Here is a 25,203-nt window from a genome sequence, read left to right on the forward strand (position 1 = left end):
AGAGCCTCATTGATAAACCAGGATATGTGGGGTGTGATCTCAGTTGTTTAAATTTACTGCTAACACTCGGCTTAAAACTTGCATCATGCCAAAGACCACTTTTCTTCTGGAGTTCATAAGATGTAATATGTACAGGCAACCTATCCTGGGGCGCTTGGAAATTCTTTTTAATCAAGTCTGGGACATATTTCTGTATCCTTCCGCCACATTTTGTTGGTCTCAGACAGTCTGCATTTATTGATACTTGAGGATCGTCTCTGTTTCTCACACAATTCATAGAGTCGTCACTTGGGACTGAAACCTCTATGATCAATGCTGTTCTGGTGTTCTTCTCTTTTACCACTGTGTCTGGTTACCTTGCATCTAGTTTTTTTGTTTTTTTTAATCGGTCAGGATGACCTCTTCTTCATTTCTCCACTTTTCTCTTAGAGTTATGATCCCAGTGCTTTTCAGGTACAGCAATGTTATGAGGTTTATAAAGTTTCCAATGGATGAAACGTGCCACCTTGTTGTTCCTTTCTGTATAGACATTTTATACCATCAGCACTTCGCAGCCAGCTATTATTTATTTTATTTTATTTATTACGTTTGTACCCCGCGCTTTCCCACTCAAAGCAGGTTCAAATCGGCTTACATAGTAATTGGGATTACAAAATGTTGGTGGAGAGAAATAAGTTGAGCATTATCGGAGTAATAAAAGAAATAAGAATGTAGAGATAAAGGGATGAGGGGAGTAGGAGAGGTATGAGCAAGAGTAAGTGAGAAGTTGGAGGGGTAGATGAGGCGGAGGGGGATGGGCAAGAGTGAAGAGAGTAGGAGAGGTGTGAGCAAGGGTAGGTGAGCAGTTGGAGGGGTAGATGAGGCGGAGGGGGATGGGCAAGAGTGAAGGGAGTAGGAGAGGTGTGAGCAAGGGTAAGTGAGAAGTTGGAGGGGTAGATGAGGCGGAGGGGGATGGGCAAGAGTGAAGGGAGTAGGAGAGGTGTGAGCAAGGGTAGGTGAGCATTGGGTGGAGGGGTCGATGAAGCGAAAGGGGATAGAACAAGGGATAAGTAAGGGAAAATGTGGCGGGAGATGTAGTCTAGGTCATTGTCATGGTCTCTTGGATATGTGATGAATAAATGGGTTCGTAGGAATTAATCTGGGTCGTTTGGGTAGGCTTGCCTGAACAGATGGGTTTTTAGTGATTTCCGGAAGGGCAGATGGTCATTGAGTGATCGGATTGGTCTGGGGAGGGCATTCCAGAGTTGGCTGCCTAGGAAGGAGAAGTTGGATCCATAATAGGGTTTGTACTTGAGTCCTTTGCAATTGGGGTAGTGTAGGTTGAGGTAAGTTCGTGAGGTTGTAGACGTGTTCCTGGTGGGGAGGTCGATCAGGTCGAGCATATAGCCTGGAGATGAGTAACTGTTTCCTCCTGTTTTTTTTTTTTTTACAGATCTACGGATGTCTGTTGTACTTGTTTTTTCTATGCTTACTGTGAACCATCTCATCCATAATCCACATCTCCACTAATTAATACCTGGGAGAGTTCTTGGCTGCCACTGCTGAATGTGTTTGGAGTAATATTATTTTATTCCAAATGCAGAATCATGGACAAAATGTTACCCCAATGATTCTATAAAGGTTGCCAAAAATTGCATGTGCAAATGTAGGCGTGGCCCAAATTTGCAAGTGCAATTTAATAGAAAGTCAATTAGTGCCAATTATCAGCTTTTTAACAAGCAATTATTGGCACTAATTAGATTTAATTGGGACTTGTGCATGTAAATTTAGGTGCAGGATCCATACCTAAAATGTACATGTAGCCCAAAAAAGGAGGCGTGGAAATGGGAGGGTAATGGGTGTTTTGGAGAAGGTTGGGGGTGTGGTTTTTGAATGATGCACATAATTCCAGAATACGGGTGCTCCGCACGTAAATTTAGGCATGAGCATTTGCACCGCGTTTTCGTTGGTGGAAATGGCAGTGCTTAAATTTACACGCAACCGCTCTGCTTTTGTGTTATTCTATAAACTGCACCAAACTTTAGGCATGGCTTATAGAATACTGTTTAAGTGTGTGTGTGTGTGGGGGGGGGGGGGGGGGGGGGAATTAGCACCATTTTATTAGATGCCATTTATTTATTATTATTTATTTAATACATTTGTATCCCGCGCTTTCCCACACAGGGCAGGTTCATTGTGGCTTACAAAGTAAATATAATTACAAAGTCATGTAAGGAGAATATTACTAACTGTAGTAAACATAGTTATAGAGAGGCCTTAAGAATAAGTGAGATGAACATGGAAAGGTGCAAAAAGATAGGAATAAGCAAAAGGAGAAGGAATGGGAGGGGTGTGGTGTAGGGAAGGTGGTGAAGAAAAGACTAGGGAATAAGCATGAGGGAGAATTGGGAGACAAGGACAAGATATAATGATCATCAGAACAGGAGTCATATGGGTGGACTAATAAGGTTGATTCGGGACGTTAGGGTAAGCTTGCTTGAAGAGATGGGGTTTCAACATTTTTCCAAAGGATAGATAGTCGTTCATTGTTTGGATGGATCTTGGAAGAGTGTTCCAAAGCTGGCTGCCTAAGTAGGAGAAGCTGGATGCAAAGGAGGTTTTCTACTTTGCATCTTGTCCTATATGTACAATTCAATGCTGAAACACTGTTTGAACATATCACAATAATGTCCAAAGAGAAATAACAGGGTCAACAGTCAACGTTTAAGCAAGCTGGAGAGATTTCTGCCCACTTAAACCCAGGGTCACTGAGAGCAAAGCTGGGCCCGGGGCTGGGCCACAGCCGCCCCCCCCCCCCATTCAGAGCATAGCTGCTGCCGCCGCCCCTCGCTCACTCAGGCTGCAATCGCCCCCTACATTCCTGCTCAGTGCGTCTGCTCCTCCTCAGCCTCCAAGGGGGGTCCTGGTGCCCCACTGCTGCCGCTGCTCACTTGCTCGGGCCACCCCCACCCCTTACCTTTCTGCATCAGTGAATCTACTCCTCCCCAGCCTCCAATGGGGGGCCCGGCATCAGGGTCTTCTGTTTCTCTCCTGCTCCTGTATGCCAGGACTGGGTTATCATATGAATGCAATCACCCAAGTCCCAACAGGAGCAGGAGAGAGACACACCCTGGTACAGGGCCCTCCTTGGAGGCCGGGCCTGGGGAATTTTGGCCCCCTTCCCCCCCCCCCCTCTCGGTGGCCCTGCTTAAACCTTGCTCAGTGAAATTGAGAGACAATGACTCATGTCCGAAATGTGGTCGCGCAAATGCACATTTGGGCCATATGTTTTGGACTTGCCCAAAAGTCCATGGCTTTTGGAAAAGTATAGCAGAACACGTTTCAAGTATGTGGCGTGTTAGATGGCACCACTCCCCCAAGCAACTTTTTCACACATTTACAATCCAGGGACAAGCCCCAGCTGGAGTAAGAGCGTTCCTTCAGCGGGCAACGTTGATGGGGAAGAAAACTATTCTGCAAGTATGGCTGACCGAGGAACAGCCCACAGTTGGCCGCTGGAGATCATTAATGATACAAATGTGTGCTTTGGAAAGACATAGAGGGGCATAATCGAACGCGAACGCCCATTTGTAAAAACGTCCATCTCCAAGAACGGGTCTGTGAAGGGGCGGGCCGAACTGTATTTTCGAAAAAAATGGACGTCCATCTTTTTTTTCGAAAATACTTTGGATTAGGGCGTTTTTTGAGCTGGGCGTTTTTGTTTTTTAGCGATAATCGAAACCGAAGCGTCCCAGCTCAAAAACGACCAAATCCAAGGCATTTGGTCGTGGGAGGGGCCAGCATTCGTAGTGCACTGGTCCCCCTGAGATGCCTCTATGCCAGCCTCAAATATCGTACCTAGCTCCATGACAGTAGTATGCAGGTCCCCAGAGTAATTTTACTTTAGTTGGTGCTGCGCGGGACCCATGCAGAGAGGAAAAATCGGAAGAAAAAAAAACAAGCAAGCAAGTGCAGTCAGGGACGTCCAAATTAAAAGATAGTAAAAGGGGGAATTGAACCAGCAACCTTTTGATAACAAGCTCAGTGCTCTAGCCAGTGCACCACTGATTAGACGTCCTTTCTTTTCCATTAAGAGGCATATTTTCAAAGCACTTAGCCTCCCAAAGTTCCATACGTTTCTATGGAACTTTGGGAGGCTAAGTGCTTTGAAAATAAGCCCCCAAGTCTCTCCAAGTTTCTGTCAGCCAATCACAGCTCATTTAGCTGACATCTGTGTCAGCTAAACAGCGGTGATTGGCTGACAGAAACTTGGAGGGACTTAATGGAAAGGTAAGGACATCTAATCAGTGGTGCACTGGCTAGAGCACTGAGCTTGTAATCAGAAGGTTGCTGGTTCGATTCCCCCTTTTACTATCCTGGTAATTTAGACGTCCCTGACTGCACTTGCTTGTTTTTTTTTTTTTTCTTCCGATTTTTCCTCTCTGCATGGGTCCCGCACAGCACTAACTAAACTAAAATTACTTCGGGGACCTGCATACTGCTGTCATGGAGCTGGGGATGACATTTGAGGCTGGCTTACAAGTTGGGAAAAAAGTGTTTAACATTCGTTTTTTTTTGGTGGGAGGGGGTTAGTGACCACTGGGGGAGTCAGGGGATGTCATCCCCGGTTCCCTCCGGTGGTCATCTGGTCATTTAGGGCACTTTTTTGGGACCTGTTCGTGAAAAAAACGGGTCCAACAAAAGTGACCTAAATTCTCTCTGAAAACGCCCTTCTTTTTTCCATTATCGGCCGAGCATGCACATCTCTGCTCAGCCGATAACCACGCCTCAGTCCCGCCTTCACCATGCCTCCAACACGCCCCCGTCAACTTTATGCGTTCCCGCGACGGAGTGCAGTTGGAAACGCCCAAAATCGGCTTTCGATTATATCGATTTGGGCACCCACAAGAGAAAGACGTCCATCTCCCGATTTAGTTCGGAATTTGGGCGTGTTTCTCTTTCGAAAATAAGCCTCATAGTATAACGGACCTTGCATCAGAAACTGGAGACTTGTTTTGTAGAATCTGGTCCCCCTACTGGGATACACTGACACCAGTTGTTAAAAGCAGAATTTTGAATGCTTGAGTTGGGGAGGGGGGGGGGGGGGGAGAATTTTTTTTTTGGGGGGGGGGAATTTGAAAATGTTGAAATATTGGAATGTCAATCTACATGGCTGTAATCTGAAAATTTGTTGTTAACCTTGTTTTGAAGAATATAATAAATATGATTAAACAAACAAAAAAAAAAAACCTTGCTCAGTGGGCTGGTCCCATAGGGATACTTATTGTAACTGCACACTGCTGCTGAATATCCCCTCTGACCAATGCAACACTACGTAGTTAGTGTCAGGGCAGTCTGTGAGTAGATCGGGGAAGAGTTGGCAGTTAAATGGGCACCAGCCACATTGAATGCCAGTGCCCACACAGTAAGCGGACAGATAGGACTGCACAAAAGGCAGCTGTGGGGGTGCTGGCAACCCACATAACTTCCAGGTTGGTGGCTGACCCAGATATTCAGTGCTGGTGTCTGGTCATGGCCTAACTTTGAACATTCGGGCTTAATCCTGCCTGTGGCTGTCAATGGCTTAAAAAAACACTGTCTGCCGCAGGCTGAATACTGGCCCCCAACATTTCTAACCTCTTTAAGGTTATGCACAACAGTCCAGCACAGAATTTAAGCAGGATCCCCTTTGGATGCAGAAGTTTAAACATGGACCCAGGAGGAGTAGCATAACTATGACTCGCAGGCCTGGACACTGTTGGAGAAATGATGCCGGGCTCAAAGAATCTTTGTCTGACCCAGCATGGCTTTTCTTACATTCTAATGACCCGAGCAGGACCAGAGGGAGGAAAAAGTGAGTCCGAATGTAGAAGAACCTGGGTAGGTGAAGGGAAAGAGTAGGAATCAGTGATGGAATTAAGCCTGAGGTGGGAGATCAACTTAGGATAAGGGAAGGGAAATGGGACTTGATATACCGCCTTTCTGTGGTATTTTGCAACTACATAAGAGAGGGAGCTGGGTTCGGGGGGGGGGGGGGGGGGGGGTTAAACTTTGGGGAAGAGGAGAGAATATATCAGCGCAGTGGTGAGGGGTACAAGAGGAGAGTGATAGCCAGCATGAGTGTTGGGTTCAAGGCTCGGTAGAGAGACGAAATGGAGAAAAAGAGAATGGGTGACTGAGGTGGGGAATGGAGAAAAGTAGGGGAGAGTTGCCTGGGGGAGGAGCAAAAGAGAGACATGGGGAGGGGTGAAGCCATGGGAAAGAGAGAAAGAGGGATCTGTGTGGTTGAGCCTGGCTGGAGTGAAAGATATGAAAGGTTGCTGTTGATGGGTGAGGAGAGGAAGCTGAAGTAGCTGAGCCAGTGGGGGTGAATGGAGAAAGAGAACTGGGGAGGTCAAGCTGGGGTTAGGGTGATAAAAGCATCCAGGCCTGGGGAAATTCTGCCTCAAATATATTTTTTAAAGTGTTCCATTTTGGAATAACTGTCACTCTTCTGTGTGGTATTTTCATTAAGTGTAACGGCTCTTAATTCACTCGTCTGGACTGGTGTGGCATGGATGATAAGGAAACAGAGATTATAAGTACTTTAAACAAATAAAGCACATGGAATTCTGCATGGAAACATTGCTTGCAAAGCACTTAAGATTTTGTGCAGAATTGTCCCAGGTGTAACCCAGCTGTTTCTATCACTTTGAAAGGAGGGACAATTACTTATAATTAGCATCATAGAATCCCATTACAGCGAACCGCCCAACAACCTCCCCCCCCCCCTCAGTGAAGTTACCTCAGGTTTCAGGATTTTTTGCTGTAAAGCACAAGAGATACAAAGTTGGAGGACCTATTCAGGTATGAGAGAATCAATACAGTACTTGTCATTAAAAAAGATCCAGTTCAAAAGTAGAAATTGCTTTTTTTTTTTTTTGCATGCTAGAGAAGGATATTTCAAATGACTTTGCCTCTAATAAACCCTCCCCCCCCCCCCCCCCCCCCCGATGGAATAGAAATTTCACCTTGGCAGCTAGCTGATAAAAATGAAATAATAAAGTACTTTTCTTCCAGAAACGGTTGTTCTTATGTATTGGACACCTACAAAAACAGGTGCATTTTCCAATCTATCAGTTCTTTAACATTAGCATCACAAATCGAGTCCACCACCCCACCAGCACCCATCACATTCAAGGACAGATGCCCCCCTGACACACTACCCTTCATTGAAAAAAAAGGAATGTAGCCATCAGGGCTGTGACAAATTCCTAGTTAAAAACCTAATTGAGATGCTTGGGCTTCACACTTCTGGAATCTTTGATCACAGAATCTGCTTCAGAGTTGCTGGTTTGGCATGGAACCCAGCAGGAGCTGCAGAGAGAATGATAGCAGGAGCTGTGCACAGAATGACACTAGCATTTTAAATCCATTGCCTCCACATTCTTTTTTTTCTGCATCTGTCTGGTCGGGTGTTGTCACTCAACCAATAATGCGCCATCATACGCTAAGCTACATCAGGGAAGGGCAAATGGCACACAGATACACACATCTGTGAACAGTACCAGATCACGCTTTATACACATCCTAGCACAGTAATAACCTGAGCATATATATGACAGCCCATTGAAACTCCTTTTGGATTGCTCTCTGCAGTTCTAGAATGGATTTCCCCTACCGTATGGAAACCCCCCTAGATCAGCTTTACCTTAAGAAGCCACAAGCAAATGACATTGGATTATACATACAGGCTTAAATGAAACCTGGAAATGATACATTTATAAGCAAAATAAAGGTTCCCGCCAATCATATTACACATTCTAACAATATTTATTCCACACTGCAGTACCAGACAAGCTCACAAAACCATTCGTGCTTGGTGGCTTTATCTTTCAGGACAGCAGAGCCACAACACAGTTCCCCTATACTGAGAAAAGAGATCGCTGAAAAATCATTATACTGTCAAATCAAATTAAATGGAACTGCTTACCTAAATGCTCGAATAGCCAAACATGGATCACATGTGAATGAATTGTTTTGACAGCTGTGCCTTTTTGTCCGCCTGTAGTTTTACCCGGTTCAGTGTGATAATAGGAGAATTAGAGGGAAGCAGCCACTCAGTAACCCACCCATTATGTGTATACATGTGGAGCAGGCTGGGAAATGTAGTCCGTATGGCCACAATGCCACAAACATTTTTTTTTCTCTTTCGCTTCATTTGGTTAATAGAAATACTACAGTTAGCAAAGAATTTTATGTCAACGGCTGAAGTGAAGAGGCATTCAGGTTTAATTGTTAATTTAAGTATGTATAAGCCATGTTTTTGTATCATCAGATGCTCATAAAAAATTTTTCAAATTAAAATCAATTCTTGTATACCAGTAATATCCCCTTTCCATATTTTACATTCTAGGTGAGACAAAAGCAAACAGTGTTAGTGTGAGGTTTGAGAAAAATTAGAGATCATTGGATTAATGCATGAGACTAAAAACATTAAGGAAAGGATAATGGATGATACTAGGAGGTAGAAGTCATGATGGATTGTTATGAAGCAGTCTTTGTGAAGAGAAAGGTTTTTAGCCTCTTCCTGAAGCTGAGATAGCTGTTTTCTGTTCTGATGGGAATTCCATATTTTGACTCCAAGAACGGGGAATAGAGAGCTGAAAATCTTCTGATTTCGAATTGTCTTTTGGAACAGTGATGCTAGCATCAGTTGTTGTTTCAGTCTGTTAGACTGGACCAGACATAGTGAAGCGGTCTTAGTCAGCAGTTCAGAGGTGAAGCCCAGTAAGGTTTGATAAACTAAACAAGCAGCTTTGAACCTGAGTCTTTCTGCTATGGGAAGCCAGTGCAGTTCATCTAGAGTTGAAACACTAGTATATCTATTCAATCTGTATATTAGAGTTGCAGCTGTGTTGTGTACGATTTGCAATTTTTTTCTGATGCTGACACTTAATACCAAGAAATAGAACATTACAGTAATCCAGGTGAGGTAGAACTAACATTTGGACTAGTAGTGCAAAGCAGTAGCGTTCCTAGGCTGGCACCTGGGGCGGATCGCTGATGCGCCCCCCCCCCCCCCGGCGAAATTACCCCCCCTGTGTGCAGTGCGACCCCCCCAGGTGCATTTTTCCTTCTGGGGGGTGCTGCGCGCCTGTCGGCTCCGAGTCCGCTCGTTCCCTGCTGCTCCCTCTGCCCCGGAACAGGAAGTAACCTGTTCCGTGCAGAGGGAGCAGCAGGGCGGGAACGAGCGGACTCGGCCAACAGGCGCGCGGTACACCCCCAGCGGCGTGTACCCGGGGCGGACCGCCCCCCGCCCCCCCTTGGTACGCCATGATGCAAAGGCTTTTTGGTCGAAGAATGATCTGACTAGATGTAGCTGTCTCATTTTGAATAGTGTTTTCTTCTATAGCTGGTTAATATGAATGTAACTCACCTTGAGCTACTGCTGAAAAAGCTGTGAGAAAAATCTAAATAAATAAATAAATATGGGAAGAGAAGGTGAGTGAAGAATCACGCAAGACCCCTAGTACTCTGGTTTCAGATTTGACAAGCATATTGGGTTAAAGGAAGATGCCCAGCGCATCACTAGCATGATCAAAGTTACTCCTTATTATCTTACCTTATCTAACTTGCTCACCCACTTTCCTCCTGTAGAATAGACAGGACAAATTGACTATCCCATCATCTGTTTCAGCTTTGCTCCTATTTGGCTACTGAGAGGGACAAGGGCAGCTGACTTATCTTACTCAACTTGGTAAATAACTAAGGTGAACTAAGCCCTAACGAGGGTTTATAGTGTGCTGAAAAAGGTTTACCACAGGACACACTAAAGTGTCTTGTGGTAATTTTCCTGTTTGCGCAGGCTAATTGCCTTTTCTTTTTTTGTATTTATTTTTTGGAGGGGCTGTGGCATGGGTAGGGAATGGGCGTAGAAGCATTATCCAGCTAGTGCGTTCATATTACTACTCGCTAACGAGATAATGCAGACTTATGCCCCAATAATGAATTCCCCATGCTGTTCCAAAACAGCACCCAAAAATAGCCCCGGAACAGAGTGGGCAATGAACTTCCCAATGATCAGCGCTAGTAACATGCAAATTTAGGTGTGTTATTAGCGTTGATCATCAGGGGAAAGCGAGGGAGAATTGAGCCTGGGCAAGTGCTCAGGCGCAATCCTCCTACACTTGTTTGACAGGTCCAGGCTGTAAAAAGCCTGGAACTGTCAAACACAGGTGCAGGAGGTCCGTGGGACCCCCAAAGGCAAAGCCCTGTTGGCCTAGTGCCTACCAAGCCCACACGCCGGACCTCCAGCCCCCCAATCCCCCCGACACAAGGGCACAGTGGGCTGGAGGTCCAGTGGATCGCGAGCCCTCTAACCCCCCCCTCCCCGACACCCAAAAAAATCCCTGGTGGCCCAGTGGGCTACACATCCCTTCCCTCACCCGCCCTGGTGGTCTAGCGGCCCCCTCCCCCAGTACATCATGGGTGATGGAGGAGGGACTAGCATCATTCTAATCATTAGTTTCCAATCTCAGCTTTCTTGGAAGATGAAAAGAATTGCTGCTTGTTTCTTTTAGGTTTCATAGAATGTTTTACATCCATAGTACTGACAATCCATGCAGATTAGACACCATTAAAATGGTTTTGACTCCTCAAATCAAATACATTTTGATGATGATGTCCAGTCTTTGTTCTAAAGAATTTTATAAGACTATCAGGCTCATTTTCAAAGGAGAAAAATGTCCAAAAAGTGGCATAAATCTGCATTTGGACATTTTTCTCACAAAAACATCTAAATTGGTATTTTCAAAACCACATACGAGGTCCATCAGAAGTGTGTTCAAATCACAAGGGAGCATGTCAGGGGCATGTTAAGGGTGGGATCTGGGCATTCGTAACACTTGGACGTTTTTCAGCCATAATGGAACAAAACAAAACCAGTCAGGACTACAACTAGGAAGTTTTCAGCTAGACCTGTTTTTTTTTATAATGAATAAGGCACAAAAAGGTTCCCTACATTTCCAAAGGACCACTTGAGGAAATCAGGGATGATCTCCCCTTACGATTCTGCTGATGTTTCAGGCTCTCAGTCATCTCGCCACCTGGTGGCCAGACCTGGTGGCTGCATTGGACTGTCTGTGTGTTGTTTCCCCTTCCAGACTTCAGCCCAGTCCAGTCCGGATCTTCCGGCCTGCCAGACTTGCTTGTACTGTTTGAGCCTGCACAGCACCCGTAGTTGCCTGCTGACTGCTGCAGCTGAATCTCAGCTGCTGCTGGGCTTATTAGCCTTTTGGAAACTCTCTGGCTTGCCTTTGCATTGTCTAAGGCCCTGGTATGTTGGTGCTTGCTGCACTTCTGCCTAGCTTGGTTTTTATTCTAGTTCCTTGTCTGATGCTAGTTAGTCTGTGTGTAGTTTAGCTTAGGGTTTGTTTGTTTCCTAGACTTGTTCCTTGTTTGTCTTTTATGTTTAGTTTCTGTTTGGCTGTGTTTCTTGTTCAGTGGCTGCCTGGCAGCTTTCAGTTGTCTTGTGTTTGTCAGTGTTTGTTCCCTGTTTTAGTGGCTGCTTGCAGCTTCCTGTTCCTACCCTGTCCTGTAAGTCCTGTTGGCCGCCTGCAGCCAGGGGCTCAACTCCTGGGGAAGGGCGGCTAGTGCAGGTGAAGTCTTGCTGTTCCTATCTGAGTCTGTCTTGTTCCTGGTGTGGGGTGGTTTTGCCTTCCATTGCCGCTCCTCGGCAGTGGTCCAAGGGCTCACTACCTAGTTCCTGATTTGGGAAACGTGACACTTACTCCCCCAGTGATCACTGACCCCCTCCCACTGCACAAAAATGTGATTAAAAACATTACTTACCAGTCTCAGATATAATACTCAGGTCTGTTAGAGCAACATGCAGTCCCTGGAGTAGTGTAGTGGTGGGTGCAGTGCACTGCAGCAGAAATCCACCTAGGCGGAGAACTCTATGGTTCTACGAGAGCAAGCAAACAGAAGGGAAGATAGTGAGAAATGGACCACGGACTCCAGAGACAAGGAGGACAATCTTAATGATTATGATGAGAAAGGTCTTTTTCAAGACCAACTCACTGATTCAATCTGAAAAGCTTTACATCTGGAGATTTTAAGATCCTTTTGTTTAAAAGAGTCCTGATGCAAGCCGTTGGGCCGAAATACAGCGTTGTGTCGAGTCTGTGATCAATAAATCTTCTTAAGCATTAAGACTGTCCTCCTTGTCTCTGGAGTTTTTTTGGATTTGACAATTGGTTAATCAGATTTGGAGGCACGCAATGATTATGAGAAAGGTCTTTTTCAACACCAACTCACTGATTCAATCTGAAAAGCTTTACATCTGGAGATTTTAAGATCCTTTTGTTTAAAAGACTCCTGATGCAGGTCATAGGTTTGCTTGCTTTGTTTTGAGTGTACTAGATGACGGCTGCGCGGGGAAAAGGAAACAATTTACAAAGTGTAACTTAAGTGGCTTCAACTTTTTGACATCATCCCATCTCCTGTTTTCTTTAGCCAAGGAGGTTTAATAAACAGGAGATGTGACGTCAACACGTTGAAACCTATTAGGTTAATCTCTGTTTCCACTCCCCCACGCAGCCATCATCTCTAGTACACTCAAAACAAACCTGTGAGCTGCTGCACCCATGTTGTTGTTCTTTATTGTTGGTACCATTTTTATTTAATCTCACTTATATTTTTAAACATGCCAGCAGCTTGTGCAGCATACGGATGTACACAGAGGAAGTATAATAACGGAATAATTTTTCATGGGTAGAGTAGTAATTTGTTATAAATCGTAATCAGTGTGTCATTTGGAGGGGCTGGTTATAGGGACACCCTATCATATTCGTGCACAGATTTTTTTTCTCCTGGTAAAGGGCTACTAAAACAGATATAATGTTATGAGAATCAGGTGCTCAACATTCAGAGTTTCTATTTATTTATTTGCTTATGAAATTTATATCCCACATTTAACATGAATTAGGTTGAAACCTGGGAGCACTTAAAAAATTTTTTTTCCTGTGCCTACATCAAAAGAGAACGATGGTTTGTGGGAACTTCCTCCTTTTGTTTTGTGGCCTGCAATAGTATATTATAAAAATACACTTAATATGGTCTTACTACTACTACTTAAAAGAAAGATATTAAATAATCAGGGCAGAGCTACCTTCATGCAGCAGTCCAGTCAGTCTAAATGTGCCAACATTGTTCAGTTCAGCACAAGATTAGCAGCAAAGTTAATTATGTCCAGTGGAAAATAAATCTGTTGCCCCAGGCTGCTTGCTATGTGAATATTCCATCATTGTTTCATTATTGCTACCACATATTACATATTATGGGCATTTACTTTAAACTTTGTTTTAATTTGTTTACTACTACTACTACTACTACTTGACATTTCTAAAGCGCTACTAGGGTTACGTAGCGCTGTACAATTTAACATAGAAGGACAGTCCCTGCTCAAAGGAGCTTACAATCTAAAGGACAAATGTACAGTCAGTCAAATTGGGGCAGTCTAGATTTCCTGAAAGGTATAAAGGTTAGGTGCCGAAAGCAACATTGAAGAGGTGGGCTTTGAGCAAAGATTTTAAGATGGGTAGGGAGGGGGCTTGGCGTAAGGGCTCAGGAAGTTTATTCCAAGCATAGGGTGAGGCGAGGCAGAATGAGTGGAGCCTGGAGTTGGCGGTGGTGGAGAAGGGTACTGAGAGGAGGTATTTGTCCTGTGAGCGGAGGTTACGGGCGGGAACGTAAGGGGAAATGAGGGTAGAGAGGTAATGAGGGGCTGCAGACTGAGTGCATTTGTAGGTAAGAAGGAGAATCTTGAACTGTATGCGGTATCTGATTGGAAGCCAGTGAAGTGACCTGAGAAGAGGGGTGATATGAGTATATCGGTTCAGGCGGAATATAAGACGTGCAGCAGAGTTCTGAACAGATTAAAGGGGGGATAGATGGCTAAGTGGGAGGCCAGTAAGGAGTAGGTTGTAGTAGTCAAGGCGAGAGGTAATGAGAGCGTGGACGAGAGTACGGGTGGTGTGCTCAGAGAGGAAAGGGCGAATTTTGCTGATGTTAAAGAGAAAGAAGCGACAGGTCTTGGCTATCTGCTGGATATGCGCAGAGAAGGAGAGGGAGGAGTCGAAGATGACTCCGAGGTTGCGGGCAGATTAAATGGGGAGGATGAGGATGTTTATCCAGACCTTACATGCATATGGTTTTGCTTCAATTATGTATCAACTGTGTTGTTTCTGACTTTACTTGTTTTGTAGCGCTTTGGGTCCTGCTGATCTGCTGTCTGGAATTTTGGAAGATGGAAATAAAAATTTCATTTTGGATGTACTCTGTAGAAGTTGTTGTTTACTTTTGCAATGTGGTGGATTCCTGTTCTGGTGTGTGCATATGATAATCTTTGACTAACTGCCTATACTTAACATGTGGCATCATTAAAGGATAAACGTTTAAATGCCCAGTTGGGTATATATGCTAATCTCAACTTTGTTAAATGTTTCAGACATATCCATCTATTTGGTCCCATGATACAACTGAATTCTATTATTCTGTCTCACTGTATTTTCAAAATATAAGCCACATTGAATCCACCTTTGCTTGGGATACTTGAAATGTAAAAAAACAAAATAAAACAAACAAACAAAAAAGCCCAAACACCTTTATCCTCCACCTTTTAAGACACTGCCTACCCTCTGGATAGTGATGGCACAAGGAAGCAAGTTTGGTCCAATGAAGAATAACTAAAAATAATCTGTTCCTTCGCTGGGCCCTTGTATTACCATATTGAAAATGTGAGCATACCATGCCTCTGTGGTTATGTTCCACTAATATAAACAATTAACTGGCTTTCTTGAAAGGATTACAAAAATGTTGGATGCATGACTAAGGACACAAACATACTTATTTATTCAATATCACAATTCCTTATGTAAGCCACAAAACAATGTGCTCCTTTTATTATCAACCAGATAGAGATAAGAGTTTTCAGTTTTGTCACAGTATAAATCATCACAAGAACAAAATATAAGAAAACCAATGAGTTGCATTAGGGGCTTAGTAGTTATGTTTAAACAAAAGAGATCTGCATGGAAAAAATATTTTGACTTATAAAACCACTTGCCCCTGAAACATGTTCAAAACAGAATAATCCATTTGTGTATCTAAAAGGTAAACTTCTACAAACAGATGAAGATGTGATTCTTTGTGCCCCAATGAAAGGAGAGTTTAATTTTATTTCCATTTAATTTCAATATATTCCATCATCTTTCTAACAGCAGGCTTCCCAAGGCAGATTACAACTACAGTTAAGATGAATCCATCAGGAAACAGGATATCCTCACTGAAATTTGGCCATCTGTATTGTATACAGTGTATTTATTTATTTAGATTTTAGTGTAGAAAAATAAGCACAAAATACACAGATTTTAAAATAGCTGTTTCTACCAGCTATAATAATTTTTGAAGCTGTTTTAGTGATATTCAATTGTTATTTCATTATATTTATGTCTACACATGGGAAGCTTTCAAATAAAGAAGCTGTCCAATAAGTTAAAAAATAACCTTTTGTTCTCCACCTTTTAAGGCACTGCCTATCCAATTGAAACAGCTTTAGACTTGTTAGGGATGGACCCATAGGAGCCAACTTTTAAAAATTATTGGGGGCAGGGGTGTAGCCAGACACCCAATTTTGGGTGGGCCTGGGCCCAAGATGGGTGGGCAGAACTCTGCCTTGCCCCACAAGTGATTTGGTCTCTTCCTCTCTCGCCTGCATGCCATATGATCTACTACTACTACTACTACTACTTAACATTTCTAGAGCGCTACTAGGGTTACGCAGCGCTGTACAATTTAACAAAGAGAGACAGTCCCTGCTCAAAGAGCTTACAATCTAATAGACAAGTGAACGGTCGGTCCGATCGGGGCAGTCAAATTGGGGCAGTCTGGATTCACTGAACGGTAAGGGTTAGGTGCCGAACGCAGCATTGAAGAGGTGGGCTTTAAGCAAAGACTTGAAGATGGGCAGGGAGGGGGCTTGGCGTAAGGGTTCAGGAAGGTTGTTCCAAGCATAGGTGAGGCGAGGCAGAATGAGCGGAGCCTGGAGTTGGCGGTGGTGGAGAAGGGTACTGAGAGGAGGGATTTATCCTGTGAACGGAGGTTACGGGCGGGAACGTAAGGGGAGATGAGGGTAGAGAGGTAGTGAGGGCAGCAGACTGAGTGCATTTGTAGGTAAGAAGGAGAAGCTTGAATTGAATGCGGTATCTGATCGGAAGCCAGTGAAGTGACCTGAGGAGGGGGGTGATATGAGTATATCGGTTCTGGCGGAATATGAGACGTGCAGCAGAGTTCTGAACAGACTGAAGGGGGGATAGATGGCTAAGTGGGAGGCCGGTGAGGAGTAAGTTGCAGTAGTCCAGGCGAGAGGTAATGAGAGCGTGGACGAGAGTTCGGGTGGTGTGTTCAGAGAGGAAAGGGCGAATTTTGCTGATGTTAAAGAGGAAGAAGCGACAGGTCTTGGCTATCTGCTGGATATGCGCAGAGAAGGAAAGAGAGGAGTCAAAGATGACTCCGAGGTTGCGGGCAGATGAGACGGGGAGGATGAGGGTGTTATCAACTGAGATAGAAAGTGGAGGAAGAGGAGAAGTGGGTTTTGGTGGAAAGACGATAAGCTCGGTCTTGGACATGTTCAGTTTCAGGTGGCGGTTGGACATCCAGGCAGCAATGTCGGATAAGCAGGCCGATACCTTTGCCTGGGTCTCCGCGGTGATGTCTGGTGTGGAGAGATACAGTTGGGTGTCATCAGCATAGAGATGATACTGGAAACCATGAGATGAGATCAGGGAGCCCAGGGAAGAGGTGTAGATTGAGAAGAGAAGGGGTCCAAGGACCGATCCCTGGGGAACACCAACAGATAAGGGGATGGGGGTGGAGGAAGATCCATGAGAGTGAACTTTGAAGGTGCGGTGGGAGAGATAGGAGGAGAACCAGGAGAGGACAGAGCCCTGGAACCCAAATGAGGACAGTGTGGCAAGAAGTAAGTCATGATTGACAGTGTCAAAAGCAGCGGATAGATCCAGGAGGATGAGGATGGAGTAGTGGCCTCTGGATTTGGCAAGGAACAGGTCATTACAGACTTTAGAAAGTGCTGTTTCTGTCGAGTGAAGAGGGCGAAAACCGGATTGAAGCGGATCAAGGATGGCATGAGAGGAGAGAAAATCAAGGCAGCGGCTGTGGACTGCGCGCTCAAGTGTCTTGGAGAGGAAGGGTAGGAGGGAGATGGGGCGGTAGTTGGAGGGACAGGTAGGGTCTAGTGATGGTTTTTTGAGGAGTGGCGTGACTACAGCATGCTTGAAGGTGTCGGGGACAGTTGCAGTGGAGAGAGAGAGGTTGAGGATATGACAGATGGAGGGGGTGATAGTAGGAGATATGGTGTTAAGTAAGTTGGTGGGGATGGGATCAGAGGAACAAGTGGTGCATTTTGAGGAGGAAAGAGGCGGGCGGTTTCCTCCTCGGAGATATCAGGAAAGGAGGAGAAAGAGGTCTGGGTTGGTTAATGAGGGAGAGGGTTGAAGGGTGAAGAGGAGGAGGTGGCTTGGTAGTGAACTCAAGGTTGATCTTTTGCACCTTGTCGCGGAAGTAGTCAGCCAGTGATTGAGGAGAGAGTGACGGGGGGGTGGGAGCGGAGGGCACTTTGAGGAGGGAGTTAAGGGTGGCGAAGAGACGACGAGGGTTAGAGCTGAGAGAATTAGTCAATTGGGTGTAATAGTCCTGTTTGGCAAGGAATAGTGAGGACTGGAAGGAGGATAGCATGAATTTGTAGTGAAGGAAATCTGAATGGGTGCGAGATTTCCTCCAGAGGCGTTCAGCAGATCGGGCGCAGGAGCGAAGGTAACGGATGCAAGGGGTCAGCCAGGGCTGGGGATTAGTACGCCTTGTGGGACGGGAGGTGGATGGTGCAAGGGTGTCCAGAGCAGAGGAGAGAGTGGCATTGTAAGCGGAGACAGCCTCGTCAACAGACTCGGAGGACATGATGGAGGGGAGGAGATTAGAAATACTAGATGATAAGGTGGGAGGGTCAATAATCTGGAGATTCCTGGAAGTAGTGGTTAATGTTGGGCGGGGCTGAGGGGGAGGGTGAAGAAGTGTGAAGGTGATCAGGTGATGATCAGAGACAGGAAGAGCTGAGGTGTGGAAATTGGAGGGTGAGCCGGAAGAGGAGAGGACGAGGTCAAGGCAATGGCCATCACGGTGAGTAGGGGTGGTGGAACAAAGCTGGAGGTTGAAGGATGATGTTAGAGTGAGGAACTGAGAAGCGTGAGAGTTGGACAGGTCATCAACGTGTATGTTGAAGTCTCCGAGAATGAGGGATGGAGATGAGGGTTCAAGAAAAACAGAAAGCCAGGCATCGAAGTCGGTGAGGAAGGAAGGGAGGGATTTATCAGGGGGGCGGTAAATGACTGCCACTCTGAGTGGCAACGGGTAGAATAGACGGATGGAGTGGACTTCAAAGGATGAGAAGCAGTGAGACTGTGGTAGGAGGAGGGGTTGGAAGCTACAGGAGGGCGAGAGTAGTAACCCGACGCCTCCTCCACGGCCAAACATCTCTCAAACATCCCCCCTCCTCTGCATACCTTTTAAATAGTAGCTTTTCACCGGCAGCGAGCAGCAGCTAATACACACTGCTCATGTTGACCCCACATCCTTCCCTCTGAGGCAACCTTGTTTCTGCATAGGCAGAAATACTGGGAAGTCTGTGGGGCTGCTGCAGGTGAAGACCCGCTATTTACAAGGTATGCAGGAGAGACAATTGTTGGGAGTTTGATTGGTGGCGCTTGGGGATCCTTGCCAGCCACATCATAGGTGTGCTGCTACTGGGTGGGCCTGAGCCCAGAGTGGGTGGGCTCAGGCCCACCCTTGGCTACGCCACTGATTGGGGGTGCTAAGCCCGGTGGAAATAACCCTTTCTTGGACACATACAAGGAATTTTCTCAATATTGGGGGTGCTCTAGCACCCACAGAGTCGCCTCCTATGGATGGAACAAGAAAGAACGACAACGACGTGGATGCAGCAGCTCATACGTTTGCTGGCTTTGTTTTGAGTGTACTAGTGATGACGGCTGCGAGGGAGAGTGGAAACAGAGATTAACCTAATTGGCTTCCTCGCTTCCAGTGGACTACATAGGCTCACTTCCACTCCTGTCTATGAAACCTCTTGCCTTTTTAGCAGCCAACAGAAGAGCTCGCGAGCCGGCCAACCTCCTCCCCCTCCTCATTCATAGCGCCTCAGCAGTTTTTCCTCAGAGCAACCCGCGCCGCGCAACCAAACCCCCCCCCCCTGTATCTTCTTCCCGCCATTGGTGCATCGCAGTGATGGTGGGCGGTGGTACGGCTGTCTTCCGGCCTGCGGTTGGCTACAGTGGGCTGTGCGCGGGAGAGTCCAAGTTTGTGTGCACCCCGGCGTGAGCGGCCCCATTGTTTGTTGGCGGCACTAGAGGTGAAAGTTTGGTGAGGCGGGAGAACGGCGCCGGACCGCAGCGCTGCGCGTTAAGGTCTGGTGTCGGCCGGCCGGGTGGCGAGAAAACACCAAGTATGAGTGGCGGCGTGTACGGCGGAGGTGAGTGAAGAAGCGAAGGCCCGGTCGGGATGGGGCTCGCCCCTCCCACCCTCTGGCCGGGATAGGCCCCGACATACGCCCCCCCCCTCCTCCTCCTGTGGTGAGCGCGCCCCCGTCCTGCTTCCGAGAAGGTGGAAGGAGATCGAGTCCCCTCCCCAGAGGACTCCAGGCCTGGCCTCTACTGCTATAAGTCACTTCTATAGCGCTACCAGTCAATTGAACGGAGAACGTGGTGAAGGCGGTTAGCTTAGCAGAGTTTAAAAAGGGGTTCGACGGTTTCCTAAAGGACAAGTCCATAAACTGCTACTAAATGGACTTGGGAAAAATCCACAATTCCAGGAATAACACGTATAGAATGTTTGTACGTTTGGGAAGCTTGCCAGGTGCCCTTGGCCTGGATTGGCCGCTGTCGTGGACAGGATGCTGGGCTCGATGGACTCTTGGTCATTTCCCAGTGTGGCATTACTTATGTACTTATGGGTAGGTGTGAAGCATCTGTTTACGCTTTCCAAAAATACTAGGACTAGGGGGCATACGATGAAATTACAGTGAGGTAAATTTAAAACAAATCGGAGAACATTTTTCTTCACCCAACGCATAATTAAATTCTGGAATTCATTGCCGGAGAACGTGGTGAAGGTGGTTAGCTTAGCAGAGTTTAAAAAGGGGTTAGACGGTTTCCTAAAGGACAAGTCCATAAACCGCTACTAAGTGGGAAAAATCCACAATTCCAGGAATAACACGTATAGAATGTTTGTACATTTGGGAAGCTCGCCAGGTGCCCTTGGCCTGGATTGGCTGCTGTCGTGGACAGGATGCTGGGCTCGATGGACCCTTGGTCTTTTCCCAGTGTGGCATTACTTATGTACTGTCTAAGTATAGATATTGGGATATTATTGTGTACGTATGTACTCTTAGGGGTAAGGGGAGAGCACGCACCAGCACCAAGAGAGGGCTGTGGCTTTAGGGAGGAAAAAGACTGAGATCTGTCAATTTGCTGTTAACTGCTCTGTTCCATAAAGCTGGTGTTTCTACCCAAGTAGAGAGGTGTGGTAGCCGCGTTAGTCCACTTATAAAGGTAATCAATAGAAATAATACATGAAAAAGAACATGAAAAAATAAGATAATACCTTTTTTTATCGGACATAACTTAGTACATTTCTTGATTAGCTTTTGAAGGTTGCCCTTCGTCAGATCTGAAATAAGCAAATCTTGGTAGATGACAGTGGGCCAACACTTTACAAAAACAGAACACTGTACTAGTGATTTCATAGTAAGAATCCTGAAAGGTAACTTTAAAACAATACAGAAATGTAAGACCTTTGAAGTCAGAATGATTAAATAATTTGACACCCACCAGACAGGACTTAACAGAGATCTGGGCTTTCTAGCCCATTATAAGCCATAAAATTGTAAATTGTACTGCTTTGTTTGTCACTCTCCTGTCTCCATGCATATCCCCCTGTCTCACCCATCCACCTCCATCCCCACCCTGTTAGATTGTCACTGAAATGCTTTGATGTCTCACTGATATATATACTTTCTACCCAAGTAGAGAGTGCTAGTAGTAGTAGTAATTAGACATCTCTAGCAGACGACTGATAATTTTTCTGTAGCCTTGGGTCTGCTATTTGTAATTTTGTTAAATGTAGAAGCAATGTAAACTAAGGCAGTGTCAGTGGTGGTCAAGGAATTAGACCCCTAATTGAGACTCGAGTATGTCACTTAACTCTCCATTGCCTTAGATGTGCCCCCCACCCCCCATAAAAATAAATAGACAAAAAAAAGGCAGGTTAGTAAATCTAGCCCAGAGATGCCAAATGTGACTGAGATTTCCAGATAGCCAGAGGATCCAGTGTAATATTGGTTGCAAATGGAAAAGGTGGTAAACGGTGATAGTTGCTTTTTCTTTGGTGCCTCTGAGACAATATAGGTCAGTGGGTCCCAAACTTTCTCGGGTCACATCGCCCCTAGGCTACACATTTCATCTCAGATCTTCCCCCCCCCCCCCCCCCAAACAGTATTGAGCCCTACCTTTGCAGGCAGCCTAAGAGGTCCGCTGCCTGAGGCTCAAGCTGTATGCTGCTTGCTCAGCAAGCACATCAGTGGCATTCTTCAGCCACCAAGGCCTACATTGCTATGCATGCCCTCCTTCTCTTCCACTTTTCCATCTAGCATATGCCCTCCTCCTCTCCCCCTTTCCATCTAGTGTCTATCCTCCCATCTGGTCTCTTCCCCCCTCCATCCTCCCTCCCTACACACCCATCCCTCCTTCTGCTTCTCTAGAGCAGCTGCAAAGCAAGTACAGCCACAAGGCAGGACTCTTTATTCACATGGCTGGTTTAAGGTATGGGAGGGGGGAGCAGGGTGCACTGAGGGTGTTGAGGTCTACTAGACTACCATGGACGTTTTGGGATGTCAGTGAGGATCCACTAGACTTACCAGGTGGGGGGGGGGGGGGGGGGTAGAGCAGATGTCAGGGGTGGAGGCAACATGAGATAGTGGGTAATGGGGCTGCTAGTTCGCTCCATTGTGATTGCTGCAGGAACCAACCCTTCAAGGCCTGTGACCTGGCTTTCTTGTTGCATTTGCTTTAAAGTTTTCCAGTTCTCTGCATTGGGGGCAGAATAGCTAATAGCCATCAGTGCACATCCTATTTAAATGGATTGTAATGGTGCTAACTTAGTGGTTTACCGAAGGTTAGCTTCTGTGCAAGCCTCTTTTCTGCATCGCACACCCAGAAAACTGTGCACAGGCATTGAACGAATGCATTCTTCGGTCTTCACTGGCTTTCTACATCAGCATCCAGTCCCCGAGTCTTGCCAAGGTCCTTTTGTAGCTATTAACAATCTGCTTGTGATTTAACAAGTTTGAACAGTTTTGTATCTGATTTTAATTGCCTCACCATTATTCCCTTTTCTTGATTGCTTATGCTAACTCGCACTGATCCCAGTACAGATCCTTGGGGCATGCTACTATTTACCTTTCTCCATGAAGAAAACGCACGCCACTATTTACCTTTTTGCACTGAGAAAACTTGACCCTTTAGTCTTAATCTGTGTCCTATTTTTTTTAACCAGTTCCAAGCTACAATAACGCATTGCTCCTGTCCCAGTCATGTTGTATCTGGATTCTTGGAAGGCACTTAACACTATGGGGCTCATTTTAGAAGTTTTTCTCTTTTGAAAAAGTGGCATAATTTGCTATTTTCAAAACCTATTTTGTAGACATTTATGCATGCATTTCGTCTGCAGTGTGTCCAGATCACAACGGGGCATGTTGGGGGTGAGATTAGGGCATTCCTAACACTTGGACATTTTTGTTTTATTTCATTATGGCAGAAAACGTCCAGGACTAATACTAAGACATTTTGAGCTAGACCTGTTTTAATAACGACTAAGCTAAAAAAAAAAAAAAAGTGCCCTAAATGTCCAGATGAACCCCCCCTTACTCCCCATGTGTCACCTACCCCCTCCCACACCCAAAAGACGTGAAAGAAATAGTACATACCAGCTTCTGTGACAGCTTCAAATGTTTTGGCCAGTCCTATTAGAGCAGCAAGCAGGTCCTTGGAGTGGCCTAATGCAGTGGTTCGCAAACCTGGTCCTGGAGGCACTCCAGCCATTCAGGTTTTCAGGATACTCACAATGAATATTCATGCGAGAGATTTGCATGTGCTGTATCCACTCATGCAGTAAATCTCTCTCATTTAATATTCAGTCTGGGTATCCTGAAAACCTGACTGGCTGGGGTGCCTCCAGGACTAGGTTTAGGAATCACTGGCCTAGTGGTTGGTGCAGTGCACTGTAGAGAAGGGGACCCAGGCCTATAGACTACTCTAGCTGTTACACTTGTGGTGGAATGTGTCATCCCCCCCAAACCCACCAAAAACCTATTGTACCCACAAATAGGTGACACCTGCAGCCATAAGGACTATTGTAGTGATGTATAGTTAGATACAGTAAGGTTTTGGTGGGTTTTAGAGGGTTCACCATACAATATAAGGGGGTAAGGGTGAGATGTATACCTGGGAGCCTTTATGTGTAAAACAAAAACATATCAGTGTTGTAGAGCACAATTTTCTCTTTCCGATGATACTGTTCACAAGCTGATTCAGGCAGACTCTTTTAATAATTGGCTTTGAACTTTGGTACATTTTACCATTTGCGCTGACAGTGCAAACTTTGAAGAGATCCTGCAGGGCGGTTATAGATGCTGGTTAGTTGCAAATCTGGCAGTATTATGTCCAGCACAAGCATAATGTTTGTTTAAAATTTCAAGTCCGTATCTTTGTTTGCATGGAAGTTGTTGTGGTCTGAATATTGGTCCAAATATGTTCCGATGAGTAGCGACCAATTTTGATGCACACTTTGAGTCAACTTGTTTGACTGGATTTTGCATTCATAATGTTAAAATGTATTTAATCAGAATTAGCATAAAAAACTGTACAGGATTTGAATTTTTTAGCCATTCTTATAAATGTGTTTGGATTTTATTAGACCCCAAAAATGGCATGTTGGTAAATGTTGCGCGCTCATGGACTGACAACCTTTCAGAAAAGGGGGTCTAGATCTGTAACTATTGCAGTTAGAGACCTCAAATTCTGGGAAACTTCGTTTAACACCTGACTCGCGCAACAGATAAAATTTGAACAAAATTGGAGACATGATGGTGGGAAAGTTTAGACCACTTGGCATGGAATGACCCATCAGGGAGTGCCATGGAGAAAAAATTTCTAGATGTAATAAATGACTGCTTCTTGGAGCAGCTGGTCCAGGAACCGACAAGAGGGGGAGCCATTTTGGATCTGGTCTCTGGTGGCGTACAGGGCATAGTGTGAGAGATGGCGGTGTTGGGTCCCCTGGGAAACAGTGATCATAACGTCGTTTGGTCTACTATCTGGGATGAACTCGCAAAGGAAATCTACTGTAGCTGCATTTAATTTTCAGAAGGATATTGGGCCTTGATGCAGAAGAGGATTTATGATCCGAAATGGTAGCTTGTATAATGGCTTATAAAGGAGTGGGAGGGACAAGTAGACACACCTGCAAATCTGTATGGGGGGGGGGAGAGAAGGTAGGCAAAATGGGGGGGGGGGTGGAGGGGTAGAGGGTTCTTTGTGGAGACTGTTAAAACTAGAAAATGTCATAATTTTTATTGTACTGTAAGTCAAAATTCGCAAATTCAATAAATGGTACATAAAAACCAGGCAAACAGACCAAACAATCATGATCATCCCACAAAAATCCTATCAAAACACGTAATTGGCCATTATAACGAGGGCTGTTTCCAAAAGTCATTTATCCAGATAAATGGGCTATTTGAACATTACCTACTCTTCCTATTGGTAAAAGTACCACTGATGGTTCTTTGAGTTTGGGTGGCTGTTAGGACCCATTTTAACCGCATCTGTTTTTTTGATGCTGCCCTAAATGACTGTCTAGTCTTTCCTAATGGTTAGGCTGGCCATGGCAGTGTTTTTAAATATATTGACGTGCTCCCTATTACAGCCTGTAATATGGGCTCATCCTTCCTACTTTCATTTTAGGCTGCAAACTTCTTGGTTGCTTCACCTGTAATGTCAAGATGCTGACATGCTGTGATGTTGCACATTGAGATGGCAC

The 25,203-nt window shown here is 45.4% G+C and overlaps 1 protein-coding gene across 1 annotated transcript in view; it reads left to right on the forward strand.

Moving 5' to 3' along the window:
- The first annotated feature begins 19,322 nt into the window (after window positions 1–19,322).
- ACTL6A (actin like 6A) overlaps window positions 19,323–25,203 on the forward strand; it is a 29,736-nt gene continuing 23,855 nt past the window's right edge. The window contains exon 1 of the mRNA XM_030216969.1: window positions 19,323–19,579. Coding sequence (XP_030072829.1) covers window positions 19,555–19,579 — 25 coding nt within the window. The 5' untranslated portion in view covers window positions 19,323–19,554. The remainder of the gene's footprint in view (window positions 19,580–25,203) is intronic.

The sequence above is a fragment of the Microcaecilia unicolor genome, chromosome 10 (assembly GCF_901765095.1).
Source record: "Microcaecilia unicolor chromosome 10, aMicUni1.1, whole genome shotgun sequence".
In the NCBI taxonomy this organism is placed as follows: Eukaryota; Metazoa; Chordata; class Amphibia; order Gymnophiona; family Siphonopidae; genus Microcaecilia; species Microcaecilia unicolor.